The sequence below is a fragment of the Globicephala melas genome, chromosome 16, assembly GCF_963455315.2.
Source record: "Globicephala melas chromosome 16, mGloMel1.2, whole genome shotgun sequence".
Lineage (NCBI taxonomy): Eukaryota > Metazoa > Chordata > Mammalia > Artiodactyla > Delphinidae > Globicephala > Globicephala melas.
In genome coordinates, this window is record NC_083329.1 from 61,911,518 (window position 1) to 61,926,669 (window position 15,152).

The 15,152-nt window shown below is 44.3% G+C and overlaps 2 protein-coding genes across 4 annotated transcripts in view; one reads left to right on the plus strand and one right to left on the minus strand.

The window, feature by feature from the left end:
• Nucleotides 1–13,651, plus strand: part of AIFM2 (AIF family member 2) — a 33,266-nt gene extending 19,615 nt beyond the window's left edge. The window contains exons 9-10 of one of the 2 annotated variants that reach the window (XM_060286749.2): nt 11,587–11,716; nt 12,338–13,650. In XM_060286749.2, coding sequence (XP_060142732.1) covers nt 11,587–11,716; nt 12,338–12,380 — 173 coding nt within the window. In that variant the 3' untranslated portion in view covers nt 12,381–13,650. Of the gene's footprint in view, nt 1–11,586; nt 11,717–12,337 lie in introns of both variants that reach the window. The other variant, XM_060286750.2, reaches the window with a different exon arrangement.
• The window catches only part of MACROH2A2 (macroH2A.2 histone), a 53,635-nt gene that overhangs the window by 3,373 nt on the left and 35,110 nt on the right, over nt 1–15,152 (minus strand). Inside the window, exon 7 of one of the 2 annotated variants that reach the window (XM_060286752.1) lies at nt 6,756–6,840. The exons of the other annotated variant lie outside the window; for it this stretch is intronic. Within the exon in view, the coding sequence (XP_060142735.1) occupies nt 6,756–6,840 (85 nt within the window). The remainder of the gene's footprint in view (nt 1–6,755; nt 6,841–15,152) is intronic. 2 annotated transcript variants of the gene reach the window in all.

A 15,152-nucleotide genomic window follows, 5' to 3' on the forward strand; every position in this document is an offset into this window, starting at 1 on the left:
CACACTGAAGGCTGATGTGACAGCATGTCACACACTCTTACATGGTCTGCCTCCTGGCCACAGGTTAGGTGACTCCTAATCAAAGGTACACAGTGGAATCGACTCTGATCCCTGGAAACTGTGAATGTTTCCTTACATGGCAAAAGGGTCTTTGCTGGTGTGATTAAGTGAAGGATTGTGAGATGAGAAGTTTACCCTGGACTCTCCAGTTGAGCCCTAAGTGTAATCACACAGGTCCTAATAAGAGGGAGGCAGGGAAGTCAAAGGTAGGAGAAGGCGCTGTGATGAAGGAACAGGAGTTGGAGTGATGCGTCCAGGAGCCAAGGAATGCAGGAGCCTAGAAGCCGGAACAGGCAAGGGACGGCTGCTCTGAGAAGGAACCAGCCCTGCCAGCACCTCGATTTTGGCTTCTTAAGACTCATTGTGGGGAATTCCCTAGCGGTCCAGTGGTTAGGACTGCGCCGAGGGCGTGGGTTCAATCCCTGGTCGGGGAACTAAGGTCCTGCAAGCTGCGCAGCGTGGCCAAAACAAACAGACAAAAAAACTGCCTAAAAAAATAAAGGTTATAAAAAAAAAAAGACTCATTGTGGACTTCTGACTCCAGAACGCTAACACAGTACACTTGTGTTGTTTGTTGCTACCAAGTTTGTGCTAATTTGTTAGAGCAGCGATTGGAAACCAATGCAACGGCTTTTTAAAAATGGACAAGCCCTCCCTTCTTGCCCCGTCTGAGATCCTGACTTGGTAGGTCTGATGCAGGCCTTGCGCTTGGTGATTTGAGGACCCTCCATAAATTTAGAACCGATCTACTGGGTTGTACGCATCCTCAGACAGGGACTGCCCTTTCGATCATCTCTACATACCTGAGGAGCCTACAGGGAGCAAGTGTTCACAGCGGGTTGTGAAATTGGATTATGCCTGCCTTGTCTCATAATTTCAGTTCATACTCCCTACTTTTATTTTTCACCCCACCCCCAAACCTGTTTCCCATCAGTGACAGAGCTGATAATGAGAAACACCCGGGAAGTCCCTGTGGCCGTTGATCCCTGGAGAAGGGGCTGGGCCTGATCCACTGGCCACTCTGACCCCACATGCTGCTTGCCCCTAAGCTGCCCACCTTGTGGAGCTGGGGCTCTGTGCCACTCAAGGAGCCGGGTGTAGCAAAGGTCCCCAACCCTCCCGCAGTGGCCAGGCTCTGGGAGCCTGCGGGAGTTCAGGCAGGCTGTGGCCGCTACGGGCTGTGTTTGTAACAAATTTATGTGTGTCTGTTTTAGGGCTGTGTGTGGGGTTGGTTTGAAAGACTTATTTGAAATATATGATGCCCGCCCAGCATGTGAGCTGTGTTTCCTAGTGACGCCCACAGTGCTGGAGAGGCTGTGACTGCACATGCCAGGGCTGGTGGAGACAGATGCAAGGGGCGTCCCCCGCCTGTCAGCTACGGCTGTGAACGCCTCGCCTTCCCAGTGCCCAGCTGGCGCCAACCATCTGATTAGTGAATGAGTGAGTGAAGGAATCAGTCAATATAAATATTGAGGAGGCAGTGGGCATGACTGGTTGACTCTATGACCTTGTACATTTGCACACCAGAAACGGAACGTCCCTGTCGGCCTTGTAGTCCAAGGGAACCCAGTACCCTGGGGATGGGCCCTTCCTGCTTGGGGCAAATTCCCTGAGGCCCTTACTGCTCTCATGTGCTGGAGAGATTCCAACTCTTTACACACCGGGTAATGATCATGTTACCAGCTGAATGGTATTTTTTTTTTTTTAATATTTATTTGTTTATTTGGCTGTGCCGGGTCTTAGTTGTGGCATGTGGGATCTAGTTCCCTGACCAGGGATTGAACCCGGAACCCATGCATTGGGAGTGTGGAGTCCTACCTACTGGACCACCAGGGAAGCCCTTGAATGATATTCTTTTTAATGTTAAAGTCAGTTTATTTTTTTAAATAAATTTATTTATTTTATTTTTGGCTGCATTGGGTCTTCGTTGCTGCGCGTGGGCTTTCTCTAGTTGCGGTGAGCAGGGGCTACTCTTCCTTGCCGTGCGCAGGCTTCTCATTGAAGTGGCTTCTCTTGTTGCAGAGCACAGGCTCTAGGCGCACGGGCTTCAGGAGTTGTGGCACGCGGGCTCAGTAGCTGTGGCTCACGGGCTCTAGAGGGCAGGCTCAGTAGTTGTGGCGCATGGGCTTAGTTGCTTCGTGGCATGTGGGATCTTCCTGGACCAGGGCTTGAACCTGTGTCCCCTGTATTGGCAGGCAGATTCTTAACCACTGCGCCACCAGGGAAGCCCTAAAGTCATTTTAAATAAGAGGAATATACCACTAACAGCAATGTTAAGTCAAACATTTAATCAGGAAAAAAATGGCACGCCTTCTCATCCTTCTGACGTCCGCTATTTACACTAGATTTTGAAGGTAGTCCATGATAGCACATCAGCCTAAAACAAAGTATTTCCATGGCAACTGGAAATGGCTTGTAGTTGTAAGAATTTATAGTGTTCTTTACAGGTGCCAAGGTCAAGGTCAAGTGATCTCGGGGCTTGGGACACTGATATTTGGTAGAAGCATCTGCTAATACTCTTTATGTGATGTGATGTCACCTGGTGAGGACCATGCTCTGAGGATGGCAGTGCAGCTGCAAAGGGCCTCCAGAACCTTTCCTCAGGCGAGCCCACCTTCTCAGGGTCACCACAGCGAAGGGGACTGCAGGGTGGCCCCTTGTCTGGCTGGGAAGCTGCTGCTGCTAATCCTTGGTCTCCGCGACACTGTGCTTTTCCTCCTGTCTCAGGTTCCTGCAACAGCCCCTCTTCCCCCTGCCCGCCGAGGCCCGGTGCTCTTCTCTCTGCTGCCCGACGTGCTTGGCCCTGGCTTTTAAACAGCCATCTGCAAACCATTTTCGTCCTCAGTTTTCACCCCCTGCTTACCAGTGACATTGCTGGTGCCCCAGGTCCAACCTGTGCCCAAGAAAATCATCATTCACTCCCAAAGCCTGATTCCCCTTTCTCCATCTCTGTCGCCGGCACCACCTGTCGGTTTCCTCTGACTTGTCTCATTCCAGGCCCATCTGCTTCATTTCTACCGCCACCTCCCACCCCTGTCCCATCCACCTTCCTGGCTGGAATCAGGATGCATTTTACAATGGCTGTGGGCTTGGACTGAGATGAGTTCTTCCAGAGGGAAGTTGCATTTGCTTCTGTGTCACCTGGGGACCCTACCATACCCAGGTCATGTCCCACTAACTTTCCTGATTGAAGTTTTTGGGCCGCAGTGGATTCAGCTGCAAATCCACAGGAGTACCAGCTTGTGGTTCAAGTTCCCTAGTGAGGTTTTTTTGTCCCCCTCTGTCCACCCAATGCCAAGGTCAAGACAGGTACTTGGGGCTTCCCTGGTGGCACAGTGGTTAAGAATTCACCTGCCAATGCAGGGGACATGGGTTCAAGCCCTGGTCCAGGAAGATCCCACGTGCCACGGAGCAACTAAGCCCACGCGCCACAGCTACTGAGCCTGCGCTCTAGAGCACGCGAGCCACAACTACTGAAGCCCGTGTGCCTAGAGCCCATGCTCTGCAACAAGAGAAGCCACCGCAATGAGAAGCCTGCGCACAGCAAGGAAGAGTAACCCCTGCTCGCCACAACTAGAGAAAGCCTGCGCCCAGCAATGAAGACCTAACACAGCCAAAAATAAGTAAATAAATTTATTAAGAAAAAAAAAAGGTATTTGCTGCCCTTTCTGCATGGTCGTTCATGTCTTGCTAGCTCTTAAACTGAATGTGTCCTGGCTTTGTGTGGGGTCTCCTACTGGACACTCCATCTTGGAAATTTATTCTTTCTTACAATAAGGGCATATCTTACAACGGATGGTGTTTTGAAATTAAATGAAATATGGTGTTAGACCCTGATGAACTGTCTCCCCTTTTCCAGATTCACCCTCACCAATCCCTTCTTCCCAGGGAGCTACCACTGTTTGGCCCCAGGGCCATGGATACTTAGAGCTGACAGATATGCCCCGATTTCTTAGCTCCTGCTTGTTTCCTACAGCCCTCTCCTTCCTTCTGGATTCACTTCTGTTTCTCCCAGTGAGGCCTCTGTGGTCCTTTCAGCAAGAGTCTGAGGGCTTCTGACTCTCAGTTTTTGCATGTCTGTAATTCTGCATCTTTCACCCTCCCTGTTGAATAATAACAAAGTAATACATGGACTTCTTAGTTGACAGTTTTTCCCCTCAGTGCTTTGAAGATACTTCTTTTCTGTCTCCAAGCATCCTTTGTTGCTGATGAGAAGTCGGCTGTCAGGAGAACCAGTTGGGTTCGTTGGGTTGCTTTTCAGGTTTCTCTTGATTTTTCAACTTTAGAGATGTCACCACGATGGGCCAGGTTTTGTTTGGTTTTTTTGGGTTTGTTTTTGGTTTAGCCACACCATGTGGCTTTCAGGATCTTTCTCAGGATTGAGCTCGGGCCCTCAGCAGTGAAAGCGTGGAGTCCTAACCACTGGACTACCAGGGAATTCCTGATGGGCCAGGATTTGGATTTATTTTGATTTCATGTACTCAGTGTTTTCAACCTGAGGACTCGTGGGTTTAATTCTGGAAAATTCTCAGCCATGATCTTTTTTGTTGTTGTTTTTAAATTGAGGGATAGTTGATTTACAACATGTTAGTTGCTGGTGCGCAACGTAGTGCTTCAAAATTTTTACAGATTACACTTCATTTAAAGTTATTATAAAATATTGGCTACATTGGCTGTATTCCCTGTGTTGTACAATATATCCTTGTAGCTTATTTATTTCACACACAGTAGTTTGTATCTCTTCATCTTTTCACATATTGCCTCTCTACCTCCTATTTTCTGCCTCTGGAACTGTTTAGAAGCGTGTTGGAGGCTCTCACTCTATGTAGAGAAGCTATTTTTCTCTCCTTCCCACCCCATCAGGCAGTTTGCAAGACCCCCGCAGTTAGGATCCTGTCCTACAAGGATGATTCAGGGCTCTGTCTCATGGTCATATAGGGGAGGCGGTAGATCCAGACACTGAGCCAGTGGGCCACGTGGCCCTGGGCCTGGGCGAGGGGCTCTCTGCTCCCTTCTGCTACTCTAGAAAACAGAGTTCACACGAGCCATAGCCCTGGGTGGCGGTCAGAGCCTTGGCTTCCTGTAAGAGCTTGGGAGTTGCATCCAGCCCTTGCTTTGAGCAGCGAGCCTGGCTCTGGTCCCCTCCAAGCGTGAGGTGACTCCGTTCCCATCAGCAGGTAAGAGTTGACCTCCTGATGGCTCTGCATGTTACCAGACCTGGAGCCCAGCCCGCGGCTTCCACGTCCCCCTGCTGCTGCTGCCTGCAGCTCTTCTCTGTCCACATGGATGTTTATTTATTTATTTATTTAGCCACGCCGTGCGGCACATGGGATTTTAGTTCCTTGACCCGGGACCGAACCCGTGCTCCCTGCATTGGGAGTGTGGAATCTTAACCACTGGACCGCCAGGGAAGTCCTGAATATTTATTTTATATTTCAGTGTGGCTCTGTCTTAAAATTTTAAAAAGGAAATTCTATCTATCATCGTATGGGGAGTGGTATGTGCAGACTGTAAAGTGCAGACTCATGTTCTGTCTTGACCGGAAGCCCCATTACTTTTCTAACTATCAAATCTGATCATCACATTCCCCAGCTCCTACCCTCATCTGTATAGGGTCAAATCCAGACCCTTAGCACAGCCCAAGGGCAAGGCTCATCTCTGACCGCCATTCCTCTCTTTCTCCCTGCTGCTCCTGACTGAGCCTTCTCACACACAGGTCTTATATCCTCCCTGGCGCCTCCCCAGCTCCCCCAAGCAGAGAGCATGGCTCCCTCTCTGTGCCCCACTTGTGTGTCTCTTTCTCCTCCTCGACTGTCCAGTGCTTGAGGGCAGGAGTGGGTTTTATTTGTCTTTGGAGCCCCAGCACCAGGGCAGCACTTGGCACTGACTAGATGGTTCCTGGAGGTCGGCGGGTACACGGATCTGAAGTTGGGCCCGCCTGTCAAAAAGTTACCCAATATTCTTGAAAATAAGCGTTCAAACAAAAACCTGTGCACAAATGTTCAGAGCAGCTCTATTCACAAGAGCCAAAGGTGGAAACAACCCAAATGATGAATGGATAAACAAATGGAATAGTATTCAGTCATAGAAAGGAATGAAGTGCTGATACACGGTACAACATGGATGAACCTTGAAAACATTTTAAGTGAAAGAAGCCAGACACAGAAGATCACATATTTATACGATTCCACTTACATGAAACATCCAGAAGAGGCAAATCCATCAAAACAGAAGGCGGACTAGTGGCTGCCAGGGGTTGGGGGAGGGACGACGTGACTACTTGATGGGTATGGGGTTTCCACAGAAGGTGATAAAAAGTTCTGGGACTAGATAGTGGTGATGGAGAAGAGCACTGAGTGTACTCAATGCCACCACATTGTACAATGTTTGAAGGTTACAATGGTAAATTTTGTCATGTGTATTTTCCACACACACACAAAGTTACCCAATTGCTCTAGACCATTTTGGGGTGAGCTGGGATGCAAATTGGCTTGAACTATCCAGACACTTTATAGTCCCCAAAGTGTACGAAATGATCTACGCAGGCCTGCTCAAATTATCTGAGAGATGCTAAAATAGCTTCCTGATTGGTTATGGCCTCTTTTGCTCTGCAAACTGAATGTGCGTGGAGCATGTTATGCTGGAGGGGAAGGTGGTGAGGCTGTGCAGGGAACATGGCCTGATTCCACACTTACCTTCAGCTACTTCCAAAGGGCCCTGGGACTTGCGAAGCTCCTTTACTGTTTCCAAGAACTCTTTCCCCCCAGCCTTTTCCAAGGCCTTACCTGTGAAGGAAACAATGGAAATCCATTGTGGTTGCTCTTTTCAGTCATTAATTACACTGACAGAGTTTTACTAGGCCTTAAAAAAATTGCTTAGAAAGTAGGAATCAAACTTTGCAATTGAAATCCTGTTTGCCAGTGGTCACTGGTGACAGGGGTCCCTGGGCTTCTGTCCAGTGGGACTTCGATTTTAGCAAACTCTTTTGTTTTAAAGAATTATTTAATATTTTATTTTATTTTATATTGCTTCTAATGTATCATAGGAGTTACTTTCCCAAAATGTTAATCACAGCTGGATTGATATTGCTAGTATCTGATACTAGCAATACTAGTATCAGATAAAATAGACTTTAAAATAAAGACTGTCACAAGAGATAAGGAGGGACACTACATAATGATCAAAGGATCAACCCAAGAAGAAGATATAACAATTATAAATGTTTATGCACCCAACACAGGAGCACCTCAATACATAAGGCAAATGCTAACAACCATGAAAGGAGAAATCAAGAGTAACACATTAATAGTAGGGGACTTTAATACCCCACTTATACCAATGTACAGAGCATCCAAACAGAAAATAAATTAAGAAACAGAAGCTTTAACTGATACAACAGACCAGATAGATTTAATTGATATTTATAGAACATTCCACCCAAAAGTGGCAGAATACACTGTCTTCTCAAGTGCACATGGAACATTCTCCAGGATAGATCACATCTTGGGTCACAAATCAAGCCTTGGAAAATTTTTAAAAATTGAAATCGTATCAAGCATCTTTTCTGACCACAATGGAAATCAATTACAGGAAAAAAAAATGTAAAAAACACAAATACATGGAGGCTAAATAGTGCACTTCTAAATAACCAAGAGATCACTGAAGAAATCAAAGAAAAAATAACAAAATACATAGAAACAAATGACAATGAAAGCGTGACAACATAAAACCTATGGGACACAGCAAAAGCAGTTCTAAGAGGGAAGTTTATAGCCATTCAATCTCACCTCAAGAAACAAGAAAAATCTCAAATAAACAGTCTAACCTTACACCTAAAGCAACTAGAGAAAGAAGAACAAAGAAAACCCAAAGTCAGTAGAAGGAAAGAAATCATAAAGGTCAGAGCAGAAATAAATGAGATAGAAACAAAGAAAACAATAGCAAAGATCAATAAAACTAAAAGCTGGTTCTTTGAGAAGATAAACAAAATTGATAAACACTTAGCCAGACTCATCAAGAATAAAAGGGAGAGGACGCAAATCAATAAATTTAGAAATGAAAACGGAGAGATCACAGCTGACACTGCAGAAATACAAAGGATTATAAGAGACTACTACAAACAACTAGATGCCAATAAAATGGACAACCATGAAGAAATGGACAAATTCTTTGAAAGGTACAATTTTCTAAGACTGAACCAGGAAGAATTAGAAAATATAAACAGACCTATCACAAGTAGCGAAATTGAAACCATAATTAAAAATCTTCCAACAAACAAAAGTCCAGGACCAGATGGCTTCACAAGCAAATTCTATCAAACATTTAGAGAAGAGCTAACACTGATCCTTCTCACACTACCAAAAAATTGCAGAGGGAGAAACACTCCCAAATTCATACTATGAAGCCACCATCACCCTGATACCAAAACCAGAAAAAGATACCACACAAAAAAGAAAATTATAGACCAATATCACTGATGAACATAGATGCAAAAATCCTGAACAAAATACTAGCAAACAGAATCCAACAGCACATTAAAAGGATCATACACCATGATCAAATGGGATTTATCCCAGGGCTGCAAGGATTCTTCAATATACGTAAATCAATCAATGTGATACACCATAATAACAGATTAAGGAATAAAAACCATATGATCATCTCAATAGATGCAGAAAAAGCTTTTGACAAAATTCAACACCCACTTATGATAAAAACTTTCCAGAAAATGGGCATAGAGGGAACCTAACTCAACATATAAATGTATATGACAAACCCAACAGCAAGCATCATACTCAAGGGTGAAAAACTGAAAGCTTTTCCACTAAGATCAGGAACAAGACAAGGATGTCCACTCTCGCCACTCTTATTCAACATAGTCTGGAAGTCCTAGCCACAGCAATCAGAGAAGAAAAAGAAATAAAAGGAATACAAATTGGAAAAGAAGAAGTAAAACTGTCACTGTTTGCCGATGACATGACACTATACATAGAAAATCCTAAAGATGACACCAGAAAACTACTAGAACTAATCAAGGAATTTGGTAAGGTTGCAGGATACAAAAGTAATACACAGAAATCTCTGGCATTCCTATACACCACCAATGAAAAATCAGAAAGAGAAATTAAGGAAACACTCACATTTACCATTGCAACAAAAAGAATAAAATACCTAGGAATAAACCTGCATAAGGAGGCGAAAGACTTGTACTCAGAAAACTGTAAAACACTGATGAAAGAAATCAAAGATGACATAAATAGATGGAGAAATATACCATGTTCTTGGATTGGAAGAATCCACATTGTGAAAATGACTATACTACCCAAAGCAATCTACAGATTCAACGCAATCCCTATCAAACTACCAATGCATTCTTCACAGAATCAGAACAAAAAATTTTACAATTCTTTTTTTTTTTTTTGCGGTACGTGGGCCTCTCACTGTTGTGGCCTCTCCCATTGCGGGGCACAGGCTCTGGACGCGCAGGCTCAGCAGCCACGGCTCACAGGCCCAGCCGCTCTGCAGCATGTGGGATCTTCCCGGACCGGGGCACAAACCTGTGTCCCCTGCATCAGCAGGCGGACTCTCAACCACTGTGCCACCAGGGGAGCCCTACAATTGTTATGGAAACACAAAAGACCCCGAATAGCCAAAGCAATCTTGAGAAAGAAAAACAGAGTTGGAGGAATCAGGCTCCCCAACTTCAAACTATACCACAAAGCTACAGTAATCAAGACAATATGGTACTGGCACAAAAACAGACATAGAGATCAATGGTACAGGATAGAATGCCCAGAGATAAACTCATGCACGTATGGGCACCTAATTTATGACAAAGGAGGCAAGGACATACAATGAAGAAAAGACAGCCTCTTCAATAAGTGGTGTTGGGAAAACTGGACAGCTACATGTAAAAGAATGAAATTAGAACACTACCTAACATCACAAAAATAAACTCCAAATGGATTAAAGATTTAAATGTAAGACCAGACACTATAAAACTCTTAGAGAAAAACATAGGAAAAACACTCTTTGACATAAACCACAGCAAGATCATTTTTGACCCACCCCCTAGAGTAATGGAAATGAAAACAAAAATAAACAAATGGGACTTAATTAAACTTAAAAGCTTTTGCACAGCAAAGGAAACCATAAGCAAGACAAAAAGACAACCCTCAGAATGGGAGAAAATATTTGCAAATGAAACAACAGACAAAGGATTAATCTCCAAAATATATAAACAGCTCATGGAGCTCAATATCAAAAAACCAAATAATCCAGTTAAAAAATGGGTGGAAGACCTAAATAGACATTTCACCAAGGAGGACATACAAATGGCCAAGAGGCACATGAAAAGATGCTCAACATCACTAATTATTAGAGAAATGCAAATCAAAACCACAATGAGGTATCACCTCACGCCGGTCAGAATGGCCATTATCAAAAAATCTAGAAACAATAAATGCTGGAAAGGGTGTGGTGAAAAGGGAACCCTCCTGCACTGTTGGTGGGAATGTAAATTGATATAGCCACTATGGAAAACAGTATGGAGGTTCCTTAAAAAACTAAAAATAGAACTACCATATGACCCAGCAATCTCACTACGGCGCATATACCCTGAGAACACCATAATCGAAAAAGAGACATATACCACAGGTTCATTGCAGCACTATTTACAATAGCAAGGACATGGAAGCAACCTAAATGTCCATCGACAGAAGAATGGATAAAGAAGATGTGGCACATATATACAATGGAATATTACTGAGCCACAAAAGGAAATGAAATTGAGTTATTTGTAGTGAGGTGGATGGACCTAGAGTTTGTCATACAGAGTGAAGTAAGTCAGAAAGAGAAAAACAAATACTGTATGCTAATGCATATATATGGAATCTAAAAAAAAAAAAAGGTACTGATGAACCTAGTTGCAGGGCAGGAATAAAGAGGTAGACATAGAGAATGGACTTGATGACATGGGGTGGGAGGGCGAAGCTGACGCGAAGTGAGAGTAGCATCGACTACACTACCGAATGTAAAATAGTTGGCTGGTGGGAAGCAGCAGCATAGCACAGGGAGATCGGCTTGGTGCTTTGCGATGACCTGGAGGGGTGGGGTAGGGAAGATGGGAGGGAGGGTTAAGAGGGAGGGGTTATGGGGACATGTGTATGCATATGGCTGATTCGCTTTGTTGTGCAACAGAAACTAACACAGTATTGTGAAGCAATTATACTCCATTAAAGATCTATTTAGAAAAATATGACCCAAAAAGACAACAATAAAAAAGAAGCTTCAGAAGTTTGCAAAGAGGGAATTCCCTGGCAGTCTGGTTGTTAGGACTTGGCGCTTTCACCTGGGTTCAATCCCAGGTCGGGGAACTAAGATCCTACAAGCCGCACAGCACGGCCAAAAAAAAAAAAAAAAAAAAAAGTTTGCAAAGAAAGCAAAGGTATTTATAACTTTAAGGTAAATAAGATTTTCATTTTCCTTAACTTATGTCTTTATTTCTTAACTTGATATTTAATTTAGAATTAGAAGTCTCTACTGAAGAGGAAAATGATACTGGAGATATAAAAGATGGATCCCTCTTGAAAGCAAAAAGGAAGCATAAGAAAAAACATAAGGAGAGGCATAAAATGGGAGAAGAGGTTATACCATTGTGAGTACTATCAAAGTCCATCAGCAGTGCTAGTTATATTGTTGGCAATTGACATATTCCATGGAAACTCGTTAAAGGACCCTTTTAGGGGGTGATTTGGCCATAAGGCAGTCTCATGACACGAACCCTAAAGTGATCTTTTCAAAAAATTGAGGCTCCGGTGTTCTGATCTCTGGGTTCGGTACCCGTGTAGTACTGATTAAATTCTGTGTCTTGATTTGATGGCAGCACTCCACACTGGGGGCGGATCTCACAGACCCTGCAGCCTGCCTCTTGTCACCAGCTCCTAAGCCGGGTCCCAGAGCCACCCTTGGGGATGCAGCCACCACCTTGTTGCTGCGGGGTGGGGAGCAGGCCCCAGGTGACAGATGGCTTAGCAGGAACCTCTGAGTGGAGAGCTCTGGGGTTCTGTTCCCATCTCACCACCACCTATGCATTATAAGTCCCTGGGGCCAAAGGACAGACACAGACCCGGGGCAGCCTGGAATGTTGTTCCCCCAACTTGGGCCTTGGTTTCCAGTGGAAGATGCAGAGCTTTGCAAGGCTAATCTCTAAGGACATTTCTGCTGGGAAATCCCTCGAGGTTTTGATGGTAGGACAATTCTCTACGCCATATTTCAGGGTTGTGCTTCTAGAGAGGAAAAGTGGAACCCCCAGGAGATGACAGAACTCCACCTCCAGCACAGCAGGAGCCCCACTTATGTGCACCAGGGGATCCTCGTGCCCCTGAGACGACATGTGGGTGTCTTGTCCACACCAGGATGACTGCTGCTCTTGGGTGGGAGATGAGGTATTTCCCCTCATGCATTTTCGTCTTCCAATGACTTTGGTGAACTGGATGTCTGGGGCAAGTCTCAGCTCTCTCTCTCTTTGTGGTTATTATTATTAGTTGTTATAATTATTCAGATGATGATGATTATTATTGTTATTATTATTATTCAGTTCAGAGGCTTCCCTAGAGACTGAGTGAGGGAGCTTCCCCACTCCACACTCAGACACTGAAGTATATTTGGAGGGGCACAGTACGATGTGCAGATCACTTAGGAAAAATACTGATTCCAGCAATCGCTCTCCACTGAGGCCGGGGTGGAGGGGTTTCTCCATTAATGTGCTTGGGTTTCAGTGACACAATTTGGTTATGGTGATCGCAGGCTATGGCAAGTGCCTCTAAGTCTCCTTTCTGCCCCTCAGACCCCTGGCCAGTTTCGATCTGCTGGGTCACAGAAGCCTGGAGAAGGCCAAGTAGCTGAAGCTGGTAGCCAAGTTCACTGTGAGAAGCAGGGGAAACAGGTCTAGGCTGCTGTGCTCTGCTTTCAGAGGTCAAATGGGACCATGTAAAAATCAAGGTGAGCCCACCCTCTTCCCTGAAGACATTTAGGAATAAAGTAGCCTGTAGAGTTGATGAGGGGACTTCCCCTGTGTGGAAGCCTCCAGTGAAGAAGTGAAGAAGGAATTAGAATATCTAGGATTAGAATATCTCCCCTTTGCGACCCCTAACGAATGGACAAAACTAGAGAAGGAGCATCGTGAGAGAGTGGGGCTCCTCCTGATGGGAGAACGTTCCATCACTGCCCAAGTAGTCTTGCTAAAAGTATTTGAACCTGAATCTAATTAAGCCTCTGGATCCAACTACCAACTTATAAGAGCAGCAGAGAAGAAACATGTTTAATGACACTAGGAGGATGGAATCAACAAAATCCAGACTGTGGGAAACCCTACAGGACAAACGGCCCAGCTTCTTCAACAAATAAATTGCTAAGAAAAAAAGAGAGAGACAAAGGGGGATCCAATGGATTATAAGCGACTTATCAACCAATTGTAACGTGTGAACTTATTGGAGCCTGAATCAAATAAACAAATTTAAAATAATTGACATTTATGATGCAGTTGGAATTTGAACACTGGATATTTGAAGATATTAATTTAATTTTTTTTTAGTTGTGATAGTGGTCTTGTGATAATGGTATGTTGTAAAAAAAATAGCCCTTGTCATTCTGAAATATTCACAGGTAAGGTAATATGTGTGGGGGGAATGTGGGCGGGGGTAGAGCTGAAACGAACTTGGTCATGGGTAGATGATGATTGCAATGGGGTGTGTAGGGTTTCATTACACTCTTCTGCTATTTTTGTGTAGGCTTGAACTTTTCTGTAATAACTTATAATGTCTTAAAAAAATAAATCAGGGCCTTATCTGCATGGGGAGATTGGTTTGGGCGACAGTAGTGGAGAACGGAATCATGAAGAGAGGGACCCCTTCTAACAACTCTGCAACCATGAAGGAGACCATCATTTATCAAATGCCTATGAGCCTGGCACTGTGCTAAGCTCCCTCTTTGTATTATCTTATTTAATCTTCATAGCACCTCTATGAGACACGTACTATTGTTATCCTCACACGTGAGGAAATTGAGGTTCAGAGAGGTTAAGAAAACTGCCTATAGTCACACAGCTAAATCCAGGGCATAGACCCACACTGGCTCCAGAACCTCCACTGAGGCTGGGATCTGACCTCGAGTTTTTACTTCAATGCCAGTGTTTTTCTTATCCTATCATCACCCACCCTTTAAAAAACAGAAATATCTTTATAGTTTTCCTGATATAAAAATGCAAATACTATAGAAATGATAAAGAAGGTAAAGCTTTAAAAGATAAACTTGTTTTGTTTGAGAGAAGCTAGAACACACTTCAAAACAGAGCTCAAGATTAAGGGCACGAGGGGGAGTCTTTCCACACAGAGGGAGTTGAGGGCAGTTGGTAGGGCCTGGGCTGGGTTTGAAGAGTAGAAGAATTTTCACCATCTGTTTGTGTCCCAGAGAAATCCTCTTTCTCTGTAATACTGTTTTTTTTTGTTTGTTTGTTTGTTGTTTTTGTTTTCCCCCACCCGATGCTATCTTATTTCCTCTTCAGCAAAGCAAGTGGCCTCTGATGCCAAGGGGGAAACACAGGTGAGCCTGGCAGCTACCATCCAGGGCTGAGCTGCTAGCATTGGCCCCAAATCACCTACCTCAGAAGCAAGCCCTGTATCCCAGGGACAAAACCCTTTCTTTGCCCATTTCTGTTTTGTAAAAATCGGTGAGATGGTGACTAAATGGTCTTATTATTATTTCTAGTGCCTGGAAGCTTAGCCTCCAGGTTCCTCCACCTAGCCTAGTAACAGATCCCTCCACCACTCGCAGGACAGGTGGCAATCCACTGGTGAAAGAACTCAGTGTATAGCCTTACAGACCACCTAACTTTTTCCAGATGTCCATTTCCTTTTTACCAATGGTGTTCTCAGTATTTCAGCTTAAAATATATGTAGAGGTTTACCCCAAACATGTACAACAATATTTAGAGTAACACCACTCATTACAGCCCAAGTTGGAAACTGCCCCAGTGCCATCAATGGTACAATGGATCAACAAACTGTGTTATATTCCTACAGTGGAATACTGTA